General features: G+C 49.3%; 1 protein-coding gene across 2 annotated transcripts in view; it reads right to left on the bottom strand.

Moving 5' to 3' along the window:
* Window positions 1-24024, bottom strand: part of HYDIN (HYDIN axonemal central pair apparatus protein) — a 606889-nt gene that overhangs the window by 329727 nt on the left and 253138 nt on the right. For both annotated transcript variants that reach the window (XM_068260328.1, XM_068260329.1), the window contains 7 exons: window positions 12958-13198; window positions 8947-9090; window positions 8714-8854; window positions 8228-8544; window positions 7993-8094; window positions 7811-7901; window positions 4686-4748 (listed from right to left, as the gene is read on the bottom strand). In XM_068260328.1, the coding sequence (XP_068116429.1) occupies window positions 4686-4748; window positions 7811-7901; window positions 7993-8094; window positions 8228-8544; window positions 8714-8854; window positions 8947-9090; window positions 12958-13198 (1099 nt within the window). The remainder of the gene's footprint in view (window positions 1-4685; window positions 4749-7810; window positions 7902-7992; window positions 8095-8227; window positions 8545-8713; window positions 8855-8946; window positions 9091-12957; window positions 13199-24024) is intronic.

Below are 24024 nucleotides of genomic sequence, written 5' to 3'. Positions count from 1 at the left end.
GCCCAGCCAGCTCAGAGGACGATTTATCCAGCTTGTAAAAGATAAGAGAGAAGCTGCTCTAATCTAAATAACACACAGGCAGTGTGCAGAGAGGGGCCTGGAAGGGGGAGTTCATAGCAGAACCACAACACTGAAGAACTTGGCAGCCTTCCAGACACAGCCTGACAAGTCTGACAAGAGAGAGATAAGTTGATTTATTACAGAGACTGTGATAGTACAAAGTGCTGCAGTTAGCCAGAACACATTAGAATAGCTTTTGGAACTTGTAGGATGATAAAAAACAGGATGCAATTTTTGTTACGGAGTCTCTTTAAAGTGAATGGGAACCGAAATTTAAATAAAAAAGTCAGATACTCACCTAAGGAGAGGGAGGCTCTGGGTCCCATAGAGCTTTCCCTTTCCTCTCCTGGTCCCCGCTGTTGCGCTGGCTCCCCCGTAGCGGTATTCGACCGTATCTGTCAAATGCCGCTGTTTCCCCGCCGAAGGGAGGCTTCGGAAATGTTTCAGAGGCCGAGTGCTCCCGAAGACGGGCCACTCTACACTGCGCACGCACGAGCGCCCTCTATGACGCACTCGCGCACGTGCGCAGTATGGAGCTGCCTTTCTTTGGGAGGACTCAGCTCACGAAGACTTCCGAAGTCCCCGCGGCGGGGGAGCCAGCGCAGCGCAGAGGGCACCAGCAGAGAAGAGGGAAGGACCCGAGCCTTCCCTCTCCTTAGGTGAGTATCTGACTTTTGAAATTTAAATATGGATTCCCATTAGCTTTAACGACTGCTCCACACCGATTGGCGTGAGCAGTGCGGCAGCCGCAGGACCACTCCACGCTGATCGGCATGAAGTCCTGAGGCGGGGTTTTGCAGGCAATTGTGCGTGCCAATGCGCACGCGTCTCCACATGAATTAAGGAGCTCCGCTCTGTCATCAGCCTCCCAGTGGTGATCACCGCTAGGAGACTGTTAGACAACGAAACCGCCGTCTATTTACTATGTACAGCACTGCGATCTACGGCAGCGCTGTACTGGGGTCAGCAGAAAAGTGATCCGCTGTCATAGGCTGAAGCCTACGATAGCCGATCACCAGGGTCGGATTTGTACTCTTCACCGCCCAAGGCCACTGTCACCAGCCCGCCCCCTTCAGTATAGGTAGCGAGATGACCCCTCCCCCCTCTAGTATAGGTAGCCTGATGATTCCCTCAATCATCTACTTTCCCCCCCGCCCCTTCCCTTTCAGTATAGGTAGTCAGCTCGCTTCACACCAGAGCAGCAATCAGTGATACATTTATCCGCTTCCTCTTCCTTTCACCTCCAATGCTGCCCAAGTCCATAGCCGCCGGCCACAATTGCAAATGTGCACAGAGAGCAAGATGGCTGCTGCACAGTCAGCAGAGTACCACAGTCAGGCACTCGCCTGATCTCCCTGCATTGCAGCATTTGCAAGCTTGACAGTTTAGCCTGCAGCTTTGGTGCCCCTGCTCCTGTGGTGCAAGGTGGCCTTGTCCTAAATCCGGTCATGCCGATCATGCTGATTGGCTGGCGAGGGGAGGGAGGGAGGGAGGAATCGTTAAAAAAAATAATCCAAAAAAAGAGAGAAATTTATTAAAAAATAAACAAATATTTTTTTTTAAAGTACATAAACATTGCGGGAGCAATCAGAAAGTTCTGTTGGTGTTTGAAATGTCTGTTTAAGGGCCCATTTCCACTATCGCGAATTTTCATAGCAATACAAGTGAATGGGACTATTTCCACTTGTCAGGATTCTTTTGCATTTTTTCTGTGCAGAAAAAATTCGCATGGCAGAGCCATCAGAATTCGCATACCGCTATGCAGATCGCATACAATGTATTTAATAGGAAATTCGCATGCGGTTTGGGTATGCAAATTTTCATGCGAATTCGCACAGAAACAATGGAAAATCACACCAGCACTGCCATGGTTAAATTCGCATACATCGTCATCCATGTGAATTCGCATGAAAATTGGCATAAAATTTGCATAGACCCGCATGCGAATTTTTCCCGCGACGATTCCCACCGCACACGTGGAAATGCAGCCTTACTGTTCCTTGCTTTTTACAAAAACAAATAAAACGTTTGGAATGTAAAAAAAAAAAAAAAAAGAAAAAAGGAAAGCTCTGTTGGTGGGCAGAAACGGGGGAGGGAATCACTTGTGTGCTGAGTTGTACGGCCCTGCAGTGAGGCCTGAAAGCTGCAGTGGCCTATTAGCGAAAGGTGGCCTGGTCACTAGGGGGAACTAAGACTGCGGTCCTCGAGAGGTTAAATCCTACAATGCGGGAGAAGGCTTCCCTGCACCACCAATGGAGTGAGAGCTGCGGATACCATCTGCTGTGTGACTCCAGCTCACCTTCCTGCGCACACCCCTGCATTTCTACTTATAGTTGGTGACAGATTTCCATGCCTATGTTTAGCATAACGTGGATAACGTGACCAGGTTCTCATTATCATATCATTGGGGAGCAGCTGTCTTTTCTCTACAAGGCTGCTCACATCTATACCTTGTTTTTCTTTGTTATTTTCACCATGTTTCCTACGTATTCCTGTCTTTCCTTTATCCATATGCCTCATTTTGTCACTTTTCTGAAGTGTTGAGACCTTGTCATGTTTGTCAATTTTTCACTACTTGACTGCTAATTTCTGCACCCTTTTTTGTCATTATACCTAATAGAACGGAATCTGTGTAAAATAAGCTAGGGTATAAGCCATGCCATGCACCCGGGTATAAGTCATGCCATGCACCCGGGTATAAGTCATGCCATGCACCCGGGTATAAGTCATGCCATGCACCAGGGTATAAGCCATGCCATGCACCCGGGTATAAGCCATGCCATGCACCAGGGTATAAGCCATGCACCAGGGTATAAGCCATGCACCAGGGCACCAGGGTATAAGCCATGCCATGCACCCGGGTATAAGCCATGCACCAGGGTATAAGCCATGCCATGCACCAGGGTATGAGCCATGCCATGCACCCGGGTATAAGCCATGCACCAGGGTATAAGCCATGCCATGCACCAGGGTATAAGCCATGCACCAGGGTATAAGCCATGCACCCGGGTATAAGCCATGCACCAGGGTATAAGCCATGCACCAGGGTATAAGCCATGCCATGCACCAGGGTATAAGCCATGCCATGCACCAGGGTATAAGCCATGCCATGCACCCGGGTATAAGCCATGCACCAGGGTATAAGCCATGCCATGCACCAGGGTATAAGGCATGCACCAGGGTATAAGCCATGCACCAGGGTATAAGCCATGCACCAGGGTATAAGCCATGCCATGCACCAGGGTATAAGCCATGCCATGCACCAGGGTATAAGGCATGCACCAGGGTATAAGCCATGCCATGCACCCGGGTATAAGCCATGCCATGCACCCGGGTATAAGCCATGCACCAGGGTATAAGCCATGCCATGCACCAGGGTATAAGCCATGCACCAGGGTATAAGCCATGCACCCGGGTATAAGCCATGCCATGCACCCGGGTATAAGCCGTGCCATGCACCAGGGCATAAGCCATGCCATGCACCAGGGTATAAGCCATGCCATGCACCCGGATGTAAGCCATGCACCCGGGTATAAGCCATGCCATGCACCAGGGTATAAGCCGTGCCATGCACCCGGGTATAAGCCGTGCCATGCACCAGGGTATAAGCCATGCCATGCACCAGGGTATAAGCCATGCCATGCACCCGGGTATAAGCCATGCACCCGGGTATAAGCCATGCACCAGGGTATAAGCCATGCCATGCACCCGGGTATAAGCCATGCACCAGGGTATAAGCCATGCCATGCACCCGGGTATAAGCCATGCCATGCACCCGGGTATAAGCCATGCCATGCACCAGGGTATAAGCCATGCCATGCACCAGGGTATAAGCCATGCACCAGGGTATAAGCCATGCCATGCACCAGGGTATAAGCCATGCACCAGGGTATAAGCCATGCACCAGGGTATAAGCCATGCACCAGGGTATAAGCCATGCCATGCACCCGGGTATAAGCCATGCACCAGGGTATAAGCCATGCACCAGGGTATAAGCCATGCCATGCACCAGGGTATAAGCCATGCCATGCACCAGGGTATAAGCCATGCCATGCACCCGGGTATAAGCCATGCCATGCACCAGGGTATAAGCCATGCCATGCACCAGGGTATAAGCCATGCACCAGGGTATAAGCCGTGCCATGCACCCGGGTATAAGCCATGCACCAGGGTATAAGCCGTGCCATGCACCCGGGTATAAGCCATGCACCCGGGTATAAGCCATGCTAGGGCATATTCTGCCTGATTCTTCAGGACGGTTTTACACTTTTTTTTCACTGCCCCAGCAAGCGGCGGCCCCAACTCAGCTGTGAGCCGGTTAGCGTGTGTACAAGCCCTAGGCCTCCATCCAGAAGATATTGTTCTGGTCTCATTTTTTTACTGGTGGGTAAAGTCGGTCTTTATATGAGGCCTGGCAGATGGGCCTCCTAGCCATGGAAGTCACCACGGAGGAAAGGTGTGTAAAGCATGATAGGGGTCGGAGTGAATGTGGGAGAGGCCATGAAAGATCTTCTGTGGATCCCATGATTCATAGTTACACCCCTGAGTGTTGTGGAGCTTATTGGCATGACTTCATGCTGTGACTCCCTGGTGGCAGACTACAGTACTTTTCTCTCAGTTCTCACCTCCTCCACTCCAGTCAGCGCAGAGTCTTCTGTGTCATCATCTGCAGCTTCAGACGAGAGGTTCTGTGATGAGGAGAAGAGTGTCAGTCACCATGAATGGACAAAGTTCTCACCAAGAGTAGTGCAGAGGCTGACCATCATTTCACTAACAACAACTGGTGGCAAGAGAATAATCTGTTCTGCCTGAACTGATAGATTACCATCATCTAACCACTAACCCAACTCCGACCTCCCGACCTGGCCAATAACGATTTGTTCATTTCAGTGGACAATTGTAGACAGAAGCCAACAGTTAGAGTCTGCAGCCCCACTGGGACAATATTAATGTTTTCTACCTTACAAAGCTCTGACACACAATACATGGTTGTCAGCTGGTTGGGACCACCTCAGCCAGGAATCTAGAGTGTGTACGGTAGCCCCGATGTGTCAGGTAGAGCTCTGGCCTTCCAGATGACTTCTTCTGAGAGCAAACTGAGGCTATTGCTCTCCTCCTCATCCCTCCCACTCTGTTATGTGCCGCACCGTTGTGCCACCACCCCCTTTCCATAGCAACAGAACTCGTTGCTAACAAAGTACAATACTGAACTGTACGGCAGTGAACCGTCGCCCTCGGGACCAAGTCCCAATCCCTGTAAAAAATAGTCCTGTACGAGGCTCAAGTACGCAACCAAAACTATGCCCAATGCTAGCCTCCTGTTCTGGTGCCTAAACTGAATTTCTCTCCAGTCCTAACCACCTGTTCTCCCACCACCACCCTTAAATGACGCCAGAACCGAGAAGTATATAGAGGCTGCCATATTCATTTCCTTTTAAACAATACCAGTTGCCTGGCAGTCCTGCTGAGCCTGTTTTTAATATTCTTAGCAAATAGCCCCTGAACAAGCATGCAGATCAGATGTTCTGACTGAAGCCTGACTGGATTAGCTGCATGCTTGTTTCAGGTGTGTGATCCAGACACTACTTCAGCCAAAAAGTCTGATCAACAACCCTCTTGACCAGTGGTCCTCAAACTAAGGCCCACGGGCCGAATGTGGCCCCCTGAGGATTTTTTACTGCCCCCCCCCCCCACACACAATGTATTACTTATAGATGCAGCTACATCTTTAAATATCGGCGGCCCGCATATAGAATAGCAGTGCTGGCACCACCCATCCACATGGAAGCCAGAAAACAGTAATTCGCTGGTTTCCAATCACATTCCACATCCGGTGACACTGCTGTCCACTGCAGGTTGTCACCTGGGTATGCTTCACTGTCTGGCCCGCAAAGACATCATTTTATGTATACTCCGGCCCCCCAGCAGTCTGAAGTATATTGACCCGGCCCTAGACCCAAAACGTTTGGGGACCCCTGTTCTTGACAATGTACTGGACAGGCTATGCTGAATAGATATGCTGCAAATTTGGGGATGATGACAGCACTATTTATAACTTTGTGACTTCCTTGGAAACAAAGCTCCCCCGGTGATGCCTAGCCCTAAGAATCCCCCCTTGACACTGCCTAACTCTAAGGACCCTCCCCGGCACTGCCTAACTCTAAGGACCCTCCCCGGCACTGCCTAACTCTAAGGACCCTCCCCGGCACTGCCTAACTCTAAGGACCTTCCCCGGCACTGCCTAACTCTAAGGACCTTCCCCAGCACTGCCTAACTCTAAGGACCTTCCCCGGCACTGCCTAACTCTAAAGACCCTCCCTGGCACTGCCTAACTCTAAGGACCTTCCCTGGCACTGCCTAACTCTAAGGACCCTCCCCGGCACTGCCTAACTCTAAGGACCCTCCCCAGCACTGCCTAACTCTAAGGACCCTCCCCGGCACTGCCTAACTCTAAGGACCTTCCCCGGCACTGCCTAACTCTAAGGACCCTCCCCGGCACTGCCTAACTCTAAGGACCCTCCCCGCCACTGCCTAACTCTAAGGACCTTCCCCAGCACTGCCTAACTCTAAGGACCTTCCCCGGCACTGCCTAACTCTAAGGACCCTCCCCGGCACTGCCTAACTCTAAGGACCCTCCCCGGCACTGCCTAACTCTAAAGACCCTCCCTGGCACTGCCTAACTCTAAGGACCTTCCCCGGCACTGCCTAACTCTAAGGACCCTCCCCGGCACTGCCTAACTCTAAGGACCCTCCCCGCCACTGCCTAACTCTAAGGACCTTCCCCAGCACTGCCTAACTCTAAGGACCTTCCCCGGCACTGCCTAACTCTAAGGACCCTCCCCGGCACTGCCTAACTCTAAGGACCCTCCCCGGCACTGCCTAACTCTAAGGACCCTCCCCGGCACTGCCTAACTCTAAGGACCCTCCCCGCCACTGCCTAACTCTAAGGACCTTCCCCAGCACTGCCTAACTCTAAGGACCTTCCCCGGCACTGCCTAACTCTAAGGACCCTCCCCGGCACTGCCTAACTCTAAGGACCCTCCCCGGCACTGCCTAACTCTAAAGACCCTCCCTGGCACTGCCTAACTCTAAGGACCTTCCCCGGCACTGCCTAACTCTAAGGACCCTCCCCGGCACTGCCTAACTCTAAGGACCCTCCCCGGCACTGCCTAACTCTAAAGACCCTCCCTGGCACTGCCTAACTCTAAGGACCTTCCCCGGCACTGCCTAACTCTAAGGACCCTCCCCGGCACTGCCTAACTCTAAGGACCCTCCCCGGCACTGCCTAACTCTAAGGACCCTCCCTGGCACTGCCTAACTCTAAGGACCCTCCCCGGCACTGCCTAACTCTAAGGACCCTCCCCGGCACTGCCTAACTCTAAGGACCTTCCCTGGCACTGCCTAACCCTAACCCCCCGTGGCATTGTTAATAGCCATGATTAGTTGTTATTAGTTGTCATTTGGGTGTGGTAGTTGCCTTCTATGCAAACTGTAGCTACAAATAACGGGCACTTCAGGTAGTCACAGTTTGCATAGCTTTGTTTGCAGATCGTGGAGGCCGTGGTACACTTACAGCCACTAATCGTGGCTATTGACATGCCTCCTATGCAGTGGATGCATAGGAGGCTCCAATATCTGGCCCTAGAAATATAAGACAACCTAGATATATATAGTATTTTGAAGGACACCAGTGATAGGCTTTGAGAAGGAGTATTTAGCTGCTACAGACTCTCCATAATAGTCACTATACCTTTGCCCTTGGCATAGACTCCAGTGGATGGTCCTGGGAAGAGGAGCTGTTCTCAGGCTTTGGTTCTTCAGGAATATCGGAGACATTCTGCCTGTGAAGGTATGTACAACGTTACTGAGCACTTGTGATCCAGGTGTGGCTATTCTTTACACTGTAGACCTTATTCAGAGAGCAACACTCACCGATGGTCTTCTCCAGCCTCATCTGCTGCTTCTACTTGAGTTCTTAATGATACATTATTGACTTTTCCAAGGCCACCAATCTTGTGGGCTCTGCCATCAAACCTGAGCAAAGCAAACAACACCAGGAGCTCGTGATACTGCAGACTTGGGTCAATATAGAGAACGTGTATGTAGAAGGACAGAAGATGCTTCAATGTGGTGAATAATCGTTTTACAGACAGACCTATTCACCCACCTAATGTGGCTCTCCCAGTTGTCAGTCACAAAGGTCCAGCGGTATTGTACAGGCAATGGGCTGCAGTTGGCCACCTCCAACTCTTGTGTACTTTCTGTATCATTGAGGACGCAGCCAAAGTGGATGTGTGTGGTTGGAAAATGGAGATTGGGAAAGTGTACCTCGGCCTGCAGGGCAATGGAATCTGTGTGTGGATGTTCTGCGTATTGGATGGACAGAACCTCATCTAGAACCCGGCTCTGCAGATCAGTGATGTAAGTTGGGTCGAATCTGATGGCCAATTCTTGTTCCTCACCGGTCTGGAGCTGGAGAGGACTCTGCAGGGGAGATGGAGAGTTCAGACCATGTTTATGGGATGGCATCTAATGGCAGAGAATTAATCACACTATTGCTAAGGAATAAGAACCAGGATGGAACCCCAGAACATTATCAGGATACAGCTATTCCCAAACATCAGAGGTCTACAGGGAGCGCTCATGGCTGTACCTGTAAGTCCGCAGTCTGGAGGGTGTCAGCATGGCACACAGAGAATGGATGCTTCACCGAAACAAATATGCTTAGTGGCAACAATGAAATGTTCTTCAGCTTCACCATTTCATAGTTTTCTTTCAGTTCCTCATCTGGTCGCTGGAAAAGACACACAGAAGGAAAATGATTCTAACGTATGGCGAGATGCACGAGAATGACAAGGAAAGGTGGGACAGGAGATGTGACATCACCTTCTCCACATAGAAATGCAGCATCTTCCTGGACAGGTCTAGAAGCGGTGCTATGAATTCACAGATGACGTCCACCATCATGATCTTCTCCTTTCCTGTCTGCTTCCCGATGATGGCCTGTCCCACCAGATGCTCCTTCACCATCTGTGGAATAAAGAGGTGGCAGTGACATTAGTGTGTCGAGATATCCTAGGATAAAATACTCTAGTATAGTTACACCCCAACACTTATGCACATGCTGTTCGCCATCACCAAACAAATCACGCAGGATTCTTCTGCAGAATGTGTTAGACACTCAGCACTCCAGATTGGGGTCTTTTAACCTTGAGTCTTCCTGATATCTACACAAGTGTGTGCCTCCGAGGAAGCAGCTTTTGGCCGCGAAACACGTGTCAGGCAGTTTTTGTTCTGTATAGTGGATCTTTGCATGAACTAGCTACATTTCACGACTGAAATCGAGAAGAATTTGTATTACTGAAGAATAAAGGACTTTTTGCTGTTCCTAAAAAAAAAAACCTATAACCTTGAGACTGTTTTGTATATTTTAAGTGACTTTAGTGCACCAGCAAGAGCAAGATCACGCTCTACTGCTAATACTAGTGTGCGCTTGTATCCTGTATTGCTACTAGCTGAATATACTCCTCTATGCTATTACTCATACCTGAGTATTCTGCTTTGCTAGAACATTAATACCCCCCAAAAAACGTACAGTATATACTCCACTATAAATCTGGAAATTTGTAAATCACTAATGCTTGAGTATGGATGCTGTTGCATGTGGAAAAATGTGAATGATCCGCTTCTCTGAGCGGATCACAGCAAATGGAAAAGGACTCTACCAGCTGAGTATTCTGCCCGGCTACATTATTCCCACTCCAGTATCTCTCTTTGGGATAGATCCAGCACCTGAATATTCTAATATGCTGCTCTCTACATCAAACATCCTTGTACTTTGCTCTTCTATACTGTAATATCTTAGTATTCTGCTCTTCATGAAGTACCAGTATGTTGCTTTTCTACATTACGAATATCCTAGTATTTAGTTCTTCTACATCCCAGGTTCTCAACGTGTGGTACGCGTACCCCAGGGGGGACTTCTGATGGTTCCAGGGGGTACTCGAGCTTGATACACACAACCAAGAATAACAAATTTAGAGATTTAGAAAACGATCAATTTTATTTAATCAACACCAGATTAGTGTTTTAGCTAAGTAAAAGCAATAGAAGAAGCTTGGAAATTGTTCAGAACCAATTATCATGTACTACGAGTAAATATATTTTTTCAAGGGGTACGTGTGATAATGTTTACTATGCTAGGGGGTACCTGGTGAGTACAGGTTTTTAAAAGGGGTACTTACCAATAAAATGTTGAGAAACACTGCTCTACTTCACTGATTCCTAGCATTTTGTTCTGTGACATCATTAATATCTTAGTATTTTGCTCTTTTACATCACTAATAATCTAGTATTTTTGCTCTTCTATATCACTAATCTAGTATCTTGCTCTTCTATATCACTAATAACCTAGTATCTCGCTCTTCTATATCACTAATAACCTAGTATATTGCTCTTCTATATCACTAATAATCTAGTTTTTTGCTCTTCTAGATCACTAATCTGGTATCTTGCTCTTCTATATCACTAATAATCTAGTATATTGCTCTTCTATATCACTAATAATCTAGTTTTTTGCTCTTCTATATCACTAATCTGGTATCTTGCTCTTCTATATCACTAATAATCTAGTATCTTGCTCTTCTATATCACTAATAACCTAGTATCTTGCTCTTCTATATCACTAATAACCTAGTATCTTGCTCTTCTAGATCACTAATACTCTAGTATTTTGCTCTTCTATATCACTAATAATCTAGTTTTTTTGCTCTTCTATATCACTAATCTGGTATCTTGGTCTTCTATATCACTAATACTCTAGTATGTTGATTGTCTATATCACTAATAATCTAGTATCTTGCTCTTCTATATCACTAATACTCTAGTATCTTGCTCTTCTATATCACTAATCTGGTATCTTGCTCTTCTATATCACTAATAATCTAGTATCTTGCTCTTCTATATCACTAATACTCTAGTATCTTGCTCTTCTATATCACTAATCTGGTATCTTGCTCTTCTATATCACTAATAATCTAGTATCTTGCTCTTCTATATCACTAATCTGGTATCTTGCTCTTCTAGATCACTAATACTCTAGTATTTTTGCTCTTCTATATCACTAATAACCTAGTATCTTGCTCTTCTATATCACTAATAACCTAGTATCTTGCTCTTCTATATCACTAATAACCTAGTATCTTGCTCTTCTATATCACTAATAACCTAGTATCTTGCTCTTCTATATCACTAATAACCTAGTATCTTGCTCTTCTATATCACTAATAACCTAGTATCTTGCTCTTCTATATCACTAATAACCTAGTATCTTGCTCTTCTATATCACTAATAACCTAGTATCTTGCTCTTCTATATCACTAATAACCTAGTATCTTGCTCTTCTATATCACTAATAATCTAGTTTTTTGCTCTTCTATATCACTAATCTGGTATCTCGGTCTTCTATATGACTAATACTCTAGTAATTTGATTGTCTATGTCACTAATAACCTAGTTTTTTTGCTCTTCTATATCACTAATAACCTAGTACTTTGCTCCTCTGTATCACTAATAACATAGTTATCTTGCTCTTTTATGTCACTAATAACCTAGTATTTGGCCTTGCTGACTATTCTAATACTGTACAATTATTACACTCATATTTAATTCAACTACAGTACTTCAACTACTTAGACGTTTACATTAAAGGAAATGTCAGGCAACTGAAGCTAGACACACATCTACTTACCCGGGCTTCTTCCAGCCCCTTGCAGCCGATATGTCCCTCGCTGCAGCTCCGCTCCCTCCCACCGGCTCGGGGTCCCCGCCGGTGCAGACACCGACCTCAAAGTCATCCTCTACTGCGCCTGCACTGCTGCCCATCACCCGCACATGGGCTAGAGTGTTCTGCGCAGGGGTAGTAGAGGACAACCTCACGTGTTGGGCCTCTGCACTGGCGGGGACTCCAGGCCTGAGACTGGGAGGGGCATATCGGCTGTAAGGGGCTGGAGGAAGCCCTGGGTAAGTAGAGCTTGCCTTGCTTAAATTGCCTGACATTTCCGTCTCACTACAGTACAATTCTAAAAGCCACCAATTCTGTTGAGGTTATTAATTGTACATAAATATTTGATTCCATTACTTTATCAATCCCTCAGGGCTGTCCAGCTCCAGTCCTCGGGGGCCGAGCTCCTCACACATTTTCACACAGCTCACTGATGGGACTGAAGCAGGAAAGTTGTGGTTTATCAAGTAGATCCCACTTCTCTATTTCTCTGTCCATCCTAAACCCTGGCATGGATCCGGCCCTCCAGGACTGGAGTCAGAGTTCAGGGCTGTTTCTGGCCATTTCTATTGGTGCCACAGGCAAGGCACGTTCCCCAATCTCATCAACAGGAAGATCATGACCTACATCAATGCGTTTTGTGGGCACCAATCAGAAAGCAATAGTTTACATAGATATAATGTTGTAAGTCTGTAAAGGCTACACAAATGATTACCAAGCCATATATACACATCTCACTGGCCCAAACTCCCTGAATCCATATAACAAAGCCTTCCAATAAGTGTATGGAGGGCTGTGTACCCATTTTATAAACATTATACTGTTTATATACAGCCTGGGTCTTTACAGGTTAGAATATTGTCCAACCAGGATTGCAGCAAGCCACACAGCATTGCTCATTTAGGTGTTAGAATGACCACCCCTTTCTTAATGGAACTAGCAGTTGGCTATAAGAATTCCAAGTGCAATGTGCTAAAACTAATTCTGTGTTGCCCCCGGCATATGCCTGGTTGCCTACGCCTAAAAACGGCCCTGAATTGCACTTCCTTAAATCAGTACTCCAGCAGTCTGCTCTCCTAACACCTGAGAATATCTGAAGATTCCACCGTCCTCACCTTTGGAATGTCAGAGGAACCCTCAAGCACCACATCTACGCTTTGTCCTGGGTGGAGCTCCATGCGGGAGGGGTGGAGCCTGAAGACTGGAGCGGGGGACTCATTTGGAGGAGATGAGGACTTGTGGCCTGGCGGTGGCTGGCGTTTCCGGAATTGAGGGAAGCCCTCGGTCATCCAGTACAGCTGGTGGGTGCGGCGACCTTGGTTAGTCATTGTGAAGTGGTAGCGGCATGGCCCAGCACTGCAATACAGAGAAGAAAAGCTCAGCATTATACCTGTAATCACAGCCAGTTCTAGTGGGATAGCACCTCACTTGTGTCACAGCGACGTCAGCATCTTATACTTCTACACATCTCAGCAACCAATCAGATTCCAGCTTTCATTCTGTAATAATAATAATAATCCTAACAATTGTATAGGGCTTTTGTCCTGTCAGACTCTAATCGGTCAAGAGCTGCAGCCACTACGATGTGCTCAGGAGGCCACCCTGCAGTGTTAGGGAGTCTTGCCTAAGGACTCCTTACCGAATAGGTACTGACCCTAGCTAGGATTCCAACCCTGGTCTCCCATGTCAGAGGCGGTGCCCTTAACCAGTACACTCTTTAGTTGCTGTTTCCCACAGCAGTTTGAATGTAATGGGTATCCTGGGGAAATACACAGACCAGTGATGGCTAACCTGGGCACTCCAGCTGTGATAAAACTACAAATCCCATCACGCCTCTGCCTCCCCGAGTTATGCTTAGAGCTGTCAGAGTATTGCAATGCCTCATGGGACTTGTAGTTCCACCACAGCTGGAGTGCCCAGATAAGCCATCACTGCTCTAGACAATTGTTATTGGAATGTTATTAACCTTTGACTGGCTGGATGTTTTTCAGCCCTTGTTACTTTGCAGCTCCAGGGGATTGGGTTAGAAAGCCTCTCGGCATACTACATGTGTGGAGGTTGTAGGCTCTTTCTGGGTCTATGGAGATGTCCTCCACGTGCTTCAAACACCAGCAAACAAAAACAGCTTAAAGCGGACCTAAACTCAGAACTTCCTCTCTGCTCTAAAAGATATGCAACAGCATAGAGCAACCTTTACAGAAAAGCATATCTTTGTTACAGCTGATACACATCCTGCAATAAATCTGCACTGTTTCTACTTCCTGCTCTCATGGAAGCAGACATACTAATAACAGCCTGTGTCTACCACTTAGCTGCTCTGCCGTGGCAGTCAGCTGACACAGCTGAGGGATCAAATTACAACTTGTGATTAGTCACAGATGAGGGGGATTAGACAGGCTAAACTCTCTGTAAAATACATACAGGGTGCATTTCTCTAGGTTTACCATCTGTCCTGTGCAAGAGTTCAGGTCCTCTTCAGCTATCTACTCCCCAATACGGGTGGTAGACTATAGATAGTGCGCCCCTCTGAGGGAGAGGGAGGGGTATGAGGGGTTCAGTGCTCTGGGCAATACGCTGCAAGAACTGGGGTGCACCTGCTCTATGCACCTGTATGGAACACACTATACTCCAGCTATAATAGTAATACAGAGGCGCCAACAGGGTAAAAACAATATTTCTTTAAAATGGATAAAATGAAGTAGGTAGCGGTGGACTTAACCCTCCAAAACAGACACAAAAAAATGCTGTTTTAAGCAAAAATATGTTTATTTACATACTCCGAACAAGGTGCAACGCGTTTCCCGGGTATATCCCACTTCCTCAGGCAATAAATAGGAGCATTTCACCAATGCGGTCCGGTACGTAGCCTGGCGGCTCTGTCTACACGGAGTATGTAAATAAACTGATTTTTGCTCAAAGGGATACTGTAGGGGGTCGGGGTAAAATGAGCTGAACTTACCCGGGGCTTCTAATGGTCCCCCGCAGACATCCTGTGTTGGCGCAGCCACTCCCCAATGCTCCGGCCCCGCCTCTGGTTCACTTCTGGAATTTCTGACTTTAAAGTCTGAAAACCACTGCGCCTGCGTTGCCGTGTCCTCGCTCCTGCTGATGTCACCAGGAGTGTACTGCGCAGACACAGACCATACTGGGCCTGCGCTGTGCGCTCTTGATGACATCAGGGGGGGTGAGGACACGGCAACGCAGGCGCAGTGGTTTTCAGACTTTAAAGTCAGAAATTCCAGAAGTGAACCAGAGGCGGGGCCAGAGCATTGGGGAGTGGCTGCGCCAACACAGGATGTCTGCGGGGGACCATTAGAAGCCCCGGGTAAGTTCAGCTCATTTTCCCCCGACCCCCCTACAGTATCCCTTTAAAACAGCAATTTTTGTGTGTCTGTTTTGGAGGGGTAACTCCACCGCTACCTTCTTTTTTTTATCCATTATAAAGAAGTATTGTTTTTACCCTGTTGGCGTCTCTGTACTACTTTTGCAGTTGTTTCCACCCCTGGTGGAGGGGAATTCTTCCTTTTTCCCGATCTACAGAGAGCGACATCTTAATCCTGAGTGGGGACAGGTCTAATCTCCTCACCTGCCTTCACCTGCCTTGTTTGTGAGTATAACCTACCTATACTTACCTTCCATACCCAATTTACAGTACATACTACACTATACTGGGCTCTCGGCGTCTTCCCTTATATACTCCAGCTATGACTAAGCAGACTCTGTTGCTCCGATACGCGTGAGCGGTTACTGCTGAATTGCTGATTGTCCATATGTCTGTTTTAAGACTGGGCGTTGTACTGGTGAGCTGATCCCGTTGTGTATGGTGCAGCCTGATTGTGCTGCCAGTAAATGCAGTAAGATGTAAGTGACTTAGCTCAATAAATGCTTGAAGACCCTTTCACAGATCCCGCGGTACGTTTGGGTGTGGTATGCTTCCCTGTCACAAGTGCAATGGAAGCCTATGGAGACTTTCACACTCATGCGATGCATTGGGTTGCACCGCAAGTAGTCAAATTGCCTCAATCCCGTCGCAGGCTGATATTATCCGCTCTAGGAGTCGGCGGTATCGCTGTCCGCTGCATGGATCCAGTACATCATCGCTTGTTCTGTGGCGTGAGGCGGTCGTCACTCAGGAGAGCGGTAATGCGGACAGAGGTCACACTATGCTCCGGTTACTCTCCCCGCAGCGTCTTGTGTTACCCAGCTTCTCAGATGAGGTTTCTGAGGTTTTATATTGCCTGGCTTCCTATTATACTCCACAGAGAGGATAACAAAGACACTGACAAGCAGAACCAGCCGGGACACAAAGCCAGAGGTCACATCTCCTCATTAACTGTGTCTGTGCGAGCCGTGCCCGGCAGCCTCCCTCATCGCTGGGCAGCGGGCGCCAGTGTCAGGGAGGCGGGGGTTAAGCAGCACAGGATCCTGGCATTAGGTTGCCAGCCTTTTAGGGAGCTTTGATGAACCATACAAAGAATTCAGTGTTATGTGAAGCCCCAAAACAAAAGAGCCAGGAAAAGTAAACCGGGAACCTGAATCGTTCCAGCGGTGCCAGCCCCCCCACACGGCAATCTCATCTCACCGTAAACTTTCCACTGACACCCGACACCTTCTGTCTAACCTGTCAGGCCTGGCAGCGCCAGCGGGCATCGCTGAAAATGCCGGAGCTGGCACCTGGCATTGGCCGACATCTGTGCCCAGACTGTGTAATCACCATGCAGATTGCACAGTGCCAAGGTGCCCATCACCCAGGCAGAAACCCCCTCATTATGTCCTGTATGCCAAGGAGATGAGCAGTGCTTTCATGTTATGTAACAATGCAGGGCAATGCAGAGACAAGGGACTCGCTGAGCTAGCAGCTGTGCTCCCCCTGCTGGCTGGTAAGGTAGCAGCTGTGCTCCCCCTGCTGGCTGGTAAGGTAGCAGCTGTGCTCCCCCTGCTGGCTGGTAAGGTAGCAGCTGTGCTCCCCCTGCTGGCTGGTAAGATATGGTAAGGTCAGAGGTTAGGAGGAGGTGAGCAGTGCTTTCATGTTATGTAACACTGCAGGGCAATGCAGAGACAAGGGCCTGGGTGAGCTAGCAGCTGTGATCCCCCTGCTGGCTGGTAAGGTAGCAGCTTTGCTCCCCCTGCTGGCTTGTAAGGTAGCAGCTGTTCTCCCCCTGCTGGCTGGTAAGGTAGCAGCTGTGCTCCACCTGCTGGCTGGTAAGGTAGCAGCTGTGCTCCCCCTGCTGGCTGGTAAGGTATGGTAACGTCAGAGGTTAGGAGGAGATGAGCAGTGCTTTCATGTTATGTAACAATGCAGGGCCATGCAGAGACAAAGGCCTCACCGAGCTGGCAGCGGTGCTCCCCCTGCTGGCTGGTAAGGTAGTAGCTGTGCTCCCCCTGCTGGCTGGTAAGGTAAGGTAAGGTCAGAGGTTAGGAGGAGATAAGCAGTGCTCTCATGTTATGTAACAATGCAGGGCCATGCAGAGACAAGGGACTCTCTGAGCTAGCAGCTGTGCTCCCCCTGCTGGCTGTTAAGGCAGCAGCTGTGCTGCCCCTGCTGGCTGGTAAGGTAGCAGCTGTGCTCCCCCTGCTGGCTGGTAAGGTAGCAGCTGTGCTCCCCCTGCTGGCTGTTAAGGTAGCAGCTGTGCTCCCCCAGCTGGCTGTTAAGGTAGCAGCTGTGCTCCCCCTGCTGGCTGGTAAGGTAGCAGCTGTGCTTCCCCTGCTGGCTGGTAAGGTAGCAGCTGTGCTCCCCCTGCTGGCTGGTAAGGTAGCAGCTGTGCTGCCCCTGCTGGATGGTAAGGTAGCAGCTGTGCTCCCCCTGCTGGCTGGTAAGGTAGCAGCTATGCTCCCCCTGCTGGCTGGTAAGGTAGCAGCTGTGCTCTCCCTGCTGGCTGGAAAGGTAGTAGCTGTGCTCCCCTGCTGGCTGGTAAGATAGCAGCTGTGCTCCCCCTGCTGGCTGGTAAAGTATGGTAAGGTCAGAGGTTAGGAGGAGATGAGCAGTGCTTTCATGTTATGTAACAATGCAGGGTAATGCAGAGACAAGGGACTCGCTGAGCTAGCAGCTGTGCTCCCCCTGCTGGCTGGTAAGGTAGCAGCTGTGCTCCCCCTGCTGGCTGGTAAGGTAGCAGATGTGCTCCCCCTGCTGGCTGGTAAAGTATGGTAAGGTCAGAGGTTAGGAGGAGATGAGCAGTGCTTTCATGTTATGTAACAATGCAGGGCAATGCAGAGACAAGGGCCTCACTGAGCTAGCAGCTGTGCTCTCCCTGCTGGCTGGTAAGGTAGCAGCTGTGCTCCCCCTGCTGGCTGGTAAGGTATTGTAAGGTTAGGGTTAGGTTGCGAGGAGGTGAGCAGTGCTTTCATGTTATGTAACAATGCAGGGCGATACAGAGACAAGGGCCTGGCTGAGCTAGCAGCTGTGCTCCCCCTGCTGGCTGGTAAGGTAGCAGCTGTGCTCCCTCTGCTGGCTGGTAAGGTATGGTAAGGTTAGAGGTTAGGAGGAGATGAGCAGTGCTTTCATGTTATGTAACAATGCAGGGCAATGCAGAGACAAGGGCCTCGCTGAGCTAGCAGCTGTGCTCCCCCTGCTGGCTGGTAAGGTAGCAGCTGTGCTCCCCCTGCTGGCTGGTAAGGTAGCAGCTGTGCTCCCCCTGCTGGCTGGTAAGGTAGCAGCTGTGCTCCCTCTGCTGGCTGGTAAGGTAGCAGCTGTGCTCCCCCTGCTGGCTGGTAAGGTATGGTAAGGTTAGAGGTTAGGAGGAGATGAGCAGTGCTTTCATGTTATGTAACAATGCAGGGCAATGCAGGGACAAGAGCCTCCCCGAGATAGCAGCTGTGCTCCCCCTGCTGGCTGGTAAGGTAGCAGCTGTGCTCCCCCTGCTGGCTGGTAAGGTATGGTAAGGTCAGAGGTTAGGAGGAGATGAGCAGTGCTTTCATGTTATGTAACATGGCATGCATCCTCGGGTCCTAAGGGAATTAAGTTCAGTTATAGATAAACCCCTTTATCTTATCTTTTGTGACTCTCTTGCAACTGGCAGAGTCCCAGTGGATTGGCGTACAGCCCACGTTTTCCCATTATTTAAGAAGGGCAAAAAATCAGATCCAGGAAATTATAGACCTGTAAGCTTAACATCAGTTGTATGCAAACTATTTGAGGGGTTACTAAGAGATACTATACATGACTTCATAGTAGAAAATAATCTTATTTCTCAGCATCAACATGGGTTTACTAAAGACAGGTCCTGTTTGACTAACATGCTCAGCTTTTATGAGGTAGTGAATGCTAATATGGATATTGGGAATGCTGTAGATGTGATATACTTAGACTTTGCTAAGGCCTTCGACACTGTTCCCCACAAAAGTCTGGTGCAAAAGATGAGGATGCAAGGACTGGGGAAGAGTCTGTGTGCTTGGATAGGGAACTGGCTAATGGACAGAAAACAAAGAGTTGTGGTCAATGGATCATACTCAAAATGGGAGACTGTTAGCAGTGGGGTCCCACAGGGGTCTGTACTGGGTCCAGTGCTCTTCAATTTATTTATTAATGACCTAGTGGATACAGTAGTGAGCAATGTTGCTATTTTTGCAGATGATACAAAATTGTGCAGAATCATCAACTCTAAGGAAGATAGTGTTATATTGCAACAGGATCTGGATAGGATGGCTATATGGGCACATACATGGCAGATGAAATTCAATGTTGGCAAATGTAAAGTCATGCATTTTGGTCGTACCAATGGTCTAACACCATACAAAATAAATGGGATACAGTTGGGAACATCAAACTTGGAGAAGGACTTAGGAGTACTCATCGACAACAAGTTAAATAATCGTACTCAATGCCAAGCCGCTGCAGCTAAAGCTAACAAAATTTTGGGATGCATTAAAAGGGAAATAAAAACTCGAGATGCTAGCATAATATTGCCCCTGTTTAACTCTCTAGTAAGGCCACATCTGGAATATGGAATTCAGTTCTGGGCACCACATTACAAAAAAGATATTGCAGTTTTAGAGCAGGTGCAGAGACGAGCAACAAAATTGATACGTGGGATGGAAGGTCTCACTTACCAAGAAAGGTTAGATAAACTGGGTTTATTTAGTCTAGAGAAAAGACGCCTTAGAGGAGATCTAATTAACATGTATAAATACATCAGAGGGCAATATAATAGCTTAGCGGATGAGCTTTTTGTCCCTAGGCCTTCTCAAAGGACTAGAGGACATGATCTGCGCATGGAGGAAAAACGTTTTAGCCATTTATTTAGGAAAGGGTTCTTTACAGTAAGAGTGATTAAGATGTGGAATGCATTGCCACAGGAAGTCGTTATGGCAAACTCTATACCTGCATTTAAAGGGGGCTTAGATGCTTTCCTTGCGTTGAATGACATCCATGGCTACAATTACTAGGTAATGCCAATGATGTTGATCCAGGGATTTTATCTGATTGCCATCTGGAGTCGGGAAGGAAATTTTACCTTGTAAGGGTTTTTTCGCCTTCCTCTGGATCAACAGGGATATGTGAGGGAGCAGGCTGGAGTTGTACTTTGTACTGGTTGAACTCGATGGACGTATGTCTTTTTTCAACCAAAGTAACTATGTAACTATGTAACAATGCAGGGCAATGCAGAGACAAGGGCCTCGCTGAGCTAGCAGCTGTGCTCCCCCTGCTGGCTGGTAAGGTATGGTAAGGTTAGGGTTAGGTTAGGAGGAGATGAGCAGTGCTTTCATGTTATGTAACAATGCAGAGACAAGGACCTCGGCGACCTAGCAGCTGTGCTCCCCCTGCTGGCTGGTAAGGTAGCAGTTGTGCTCCCCCTGCTGGCTGGTAAGGTAGCAGCTGTGCTCCCCCTGCTGGCTGGAAAGGTAGTAGCTGTGCTCCCCCTGCTGGCTGGTAAAGTATGGTAAGGTCAGAGGTTAGGAGGAGGTGAGCAGTGATTTCATGTTATGTAACAATGCAGGGCAATGCAGAGACAAGGGCCTCGGTGAGCTAGCAGCTGTGCTTCCCCTGCTGGCTGGAAAGGTAGTAGCTGTGCTCCCCCTGCTGGCTGGTAAGGCATGGTAAGGTCAGAGGTTAGGAGGAGATGAGCAGTGCTTTCATGTTATGTAACAATGCAGGGCAATGCAGAGACAAGGGACTCGCTGAGCTAGCAGCTGTGCTCCCCCTGCTGGCTGGTAAGGTAGCAGCTGTGCTCCCCCTGCTGGCTGGTAAGGTAGCAGCTGTGCTCCCCCTGCTGGCTGGTAAGGTAGCAGATTTGCTCCCCCTGCTGGCTGGTAAGGTATGGTAAGGTCAGAGGTTAGGAGGAGATGAGCAGTGCTTTCATGTTATGTAACAATGCAGGGCAATGCAGAGACAAGGGCCTCGCTGAGCTAGCAGCTGTGCTCCCCCTGCTGGCTGGTAAGGTAGCAGCTGTGCTCCCCCTGCTGCTAGTAAGGTATGGTAAGGTTAGGGTTAGGTTGCGAGGAGGTGAGCAGTGCTTTCATGTTATGTAACAATGCAGGGTGATACAGAGACAAGGGCCTGGCTGAGCTAGCAGCTGTGCTCCCCCTGCTGGCTGGTAAGGTAGCAGCTGTGCTCCCTCTGCTGGCTGGTAAGGTACGGTAAGGTTAGAGGTTAGGAGGAGATGAGCAGTGCTTTCATGTTATGTAACAATGCAGGGCAATGCAGAGACAAGGGCCTCGCTGAGCTAGCAGCTGTGCTCCCCCTGCTGGCTGGTAAGGTAGTAGCTGTGCTCCCCCTGCTGGCTGGTAAGGTAGCAGCTGTGCTCCCCTTGCTGGCTGGTAAGGTAGCAGCTGTGCTCCCCATGCTGGCTGGTAAGGTAGCAGCTGTGCTCCACCTGCTGGCTGGTAAGGTATGGTAAGGTCAGAGGTTAGGAGGAGATGAGCAGTGCTTTCACGTTATGTAACAATGCAAGGACAAGGGCCTCCCCGAGATAGCAGCTGTGCTTCCCCTGCTGGCTGGTAAGGTATGGTAAGGTCAGAGGTTAGGAGGTGAGCAGTGCTTTCATGTTATGTAACAATGCAGAGACAAGGGCCTCGCTGAGCTAGCAGCTGTGCTCCCCCTGCTGGCTGGTAAGGTATGGTAAGGTTAGGGTTAGGTTAGGAGGAGATGAGCAGTGCTTTCATGTTATGTAACAATGCAGAGACAAGGACCTCGGCGAGCTAGCAGCTGTGCTCCCCCTGCAGGCTGGTAAGGTAGCAGTTGTGCTCCCCCTGCTGGCTGGTAAGGTAGCAGTTGTGCTCCCCCTGCTGGCTGGTAAGGTAGCAGCTGTGCTCCCCCTGCAGGCTGGTAAGGTAGCAGCTGTGCTCCCCCTGCTGGCTGGTAAGGTAGCAGCTGTGCTCCCCCTGATGGCAGGTAAGGTATGGTAAGGTTAGAGGTTAGGAGGAGGTGAGCAGTGCTTTCATGTTATGTAACAATGCAGGGCATTGCAGAGACAAGGGCCTCGCTGAGCTATCAGATGTGCTCCCTCTGCTGGCTGGTAAGGTAGCAGCTGTGCTCCCCCTGCTGGCTGGTAAGGTCAGAGGTTACGAGGAGGTGAGCAGTGATTTCATGTTATGTAACAATGCAGGGCAATGCAGAGACAAGGGCCTCGCTGAGCTATCAGATGTGCTCCCTCTGCTGGCTGGTAAGGTAGCAGCTGTGCTCCCCCTGCTGGCTGGTAAGGTATGGTAAGGTCAGAGGTTAGGAGGAGATGAGCAGTGCTTTCATGTTATGTAACAATGCAGGGCAATGCAGGGACAAGGGCCTCCCCGAGATAGCAGCTGTGCTCCCCCTGCTGGCTGGTAAGGTAGCAGCTGTGCTCCCCCTGCTGGCTGGTAAGGTCAGAGGTTAGGAGGAGGTGAGCAGTGCTTTCATGTTATGTAACAATGCAGAGACAAGGGCCTCGCCGAGCTAGTAGCTGTGCTCCACCTGCTGGCTGGTAAAGTAGCAGCTGTGCTCCCCCTGCTGGCTGGTAAGATATGGTAAGGTCAGAGGTTAGGAGGAGATGAGCAGTGCTTTCATGTTATGTAACAATGCAGGGCCATGCAGAGACAGGGGGCTCGCTGAGCTATCAGATGTGCTCCCTCTGCTGGCTGGTAAGGTAGCAGCTGTGCTCCCCCTGCTGGCTGGTAAGGTCAGAGGTTAGGAGGAGGTGAGCAGTGCTTTCATGTTATGTAACAATGCAGAGACAAGGGCCTCGCCGAGCTAGTAGCTGTGCTCCCCTTGCTGGCTGGTAAGGTAGTAGCTGTGCTCTCCCTGCTGGCTGGAAAGGTAGTAGCTGTGCTCCCCCTGCTGGCTGGTATGGTATAGTAAGGTTAGGGTTAGGTTGCGAGGAGGTGAGCAGTGCTTTCATGTTATGTAACAATGCAGGGCGTTACAGAGACAAGGGCCTCGCTGAGCTAGCAGCTGTGCTCCCCCTGCTGGCTGGTAAGGTAGCAGCTGTGCTCCCCCTGCTGGCTGGTAAGGTAGCAGCTGTGCTCCCCCTGCTGGCTGGTAAGGTATGGTAAGGTCAGAGGTTAGGAGGAGGTGAGCAGTGCTTTCATGTTATGTAACAATGCAGGGCAATGCAGAGACAAGGGCCTCGCTAAGCTAGCAGCTGTGCTCCCCCTGCTGGCTGGTAAGGTAGTAGCTGTGCTCCCCCTGCTGCTAGTAAGGTAGCAGCTGTGCTCCCCCTGCTGGCTGGTAAGGTAGCAGCTGTGCTCTCCCTGCTGGCTGGTAAGGTAGCAGCTGTGCTCCACCTACTGGCTGGTAAGGTAGCAGCTGTGCTCCCCCTGCTGGCTGGTAAGGTATGGTAAGGTTAGAGGTTAGGAGGAGATGAGCAGTGCTTTCATGGTATGTAACAATGCAGGGCAATGCAGGGACAAGGGCCTCCCCGAGATAGCAGCTGTGCTCCCCCTGCTGGCTGGTAAGGTAGCAGCTGTGCTCCCCCTGCTGGCTGGTAAGGTAGCAGCTGTGCTCGCCCTGCTGGCTGGAAAGGTATGGTAACGTCAGAGGTTAGGAGGAGGTGAGCAGTGATTTCATGTTATGTAACAATGCAGGGCAATGCAGAGACAAGGGCCTCGGCGAGCTAGCAGCTGTGCTCCCCCTGCTGGCTGGTAAGGTAGCAGCTGTGCTCCCCCTGCTGGCTGGTAAGGTAGCAGCTGTGCTCCCCCTGCTGTCTGGTAAGGTAGCAGCTGTGCTCCCCCTGCTGGCTGGTAAGGTATGGTAAGGTCAGAAGTTAGGAGGAGGT

Source organism: Hyperolius riggenbachi, chromosome 11, assembly GCF_040937935.1.
Source record: "Hyperolius riggenbachi isolate aHypRig1 chromosome 11, aHypRig1.pri, whole genome shotgun sequence".
Classification (NCBI taxonomy): domain Eukaryota; kingdom Metazoa; phylum Chordata; class Amphibia; order Anura; family Hyperoliidae; genus Hyperolius; species Hyperolius riggenbachi.
The sequence above is the reverse complement of the archived record's forward strand: the minus strand, read 5'-3'. Positions and strand labels throughout refer to the sequence as shown.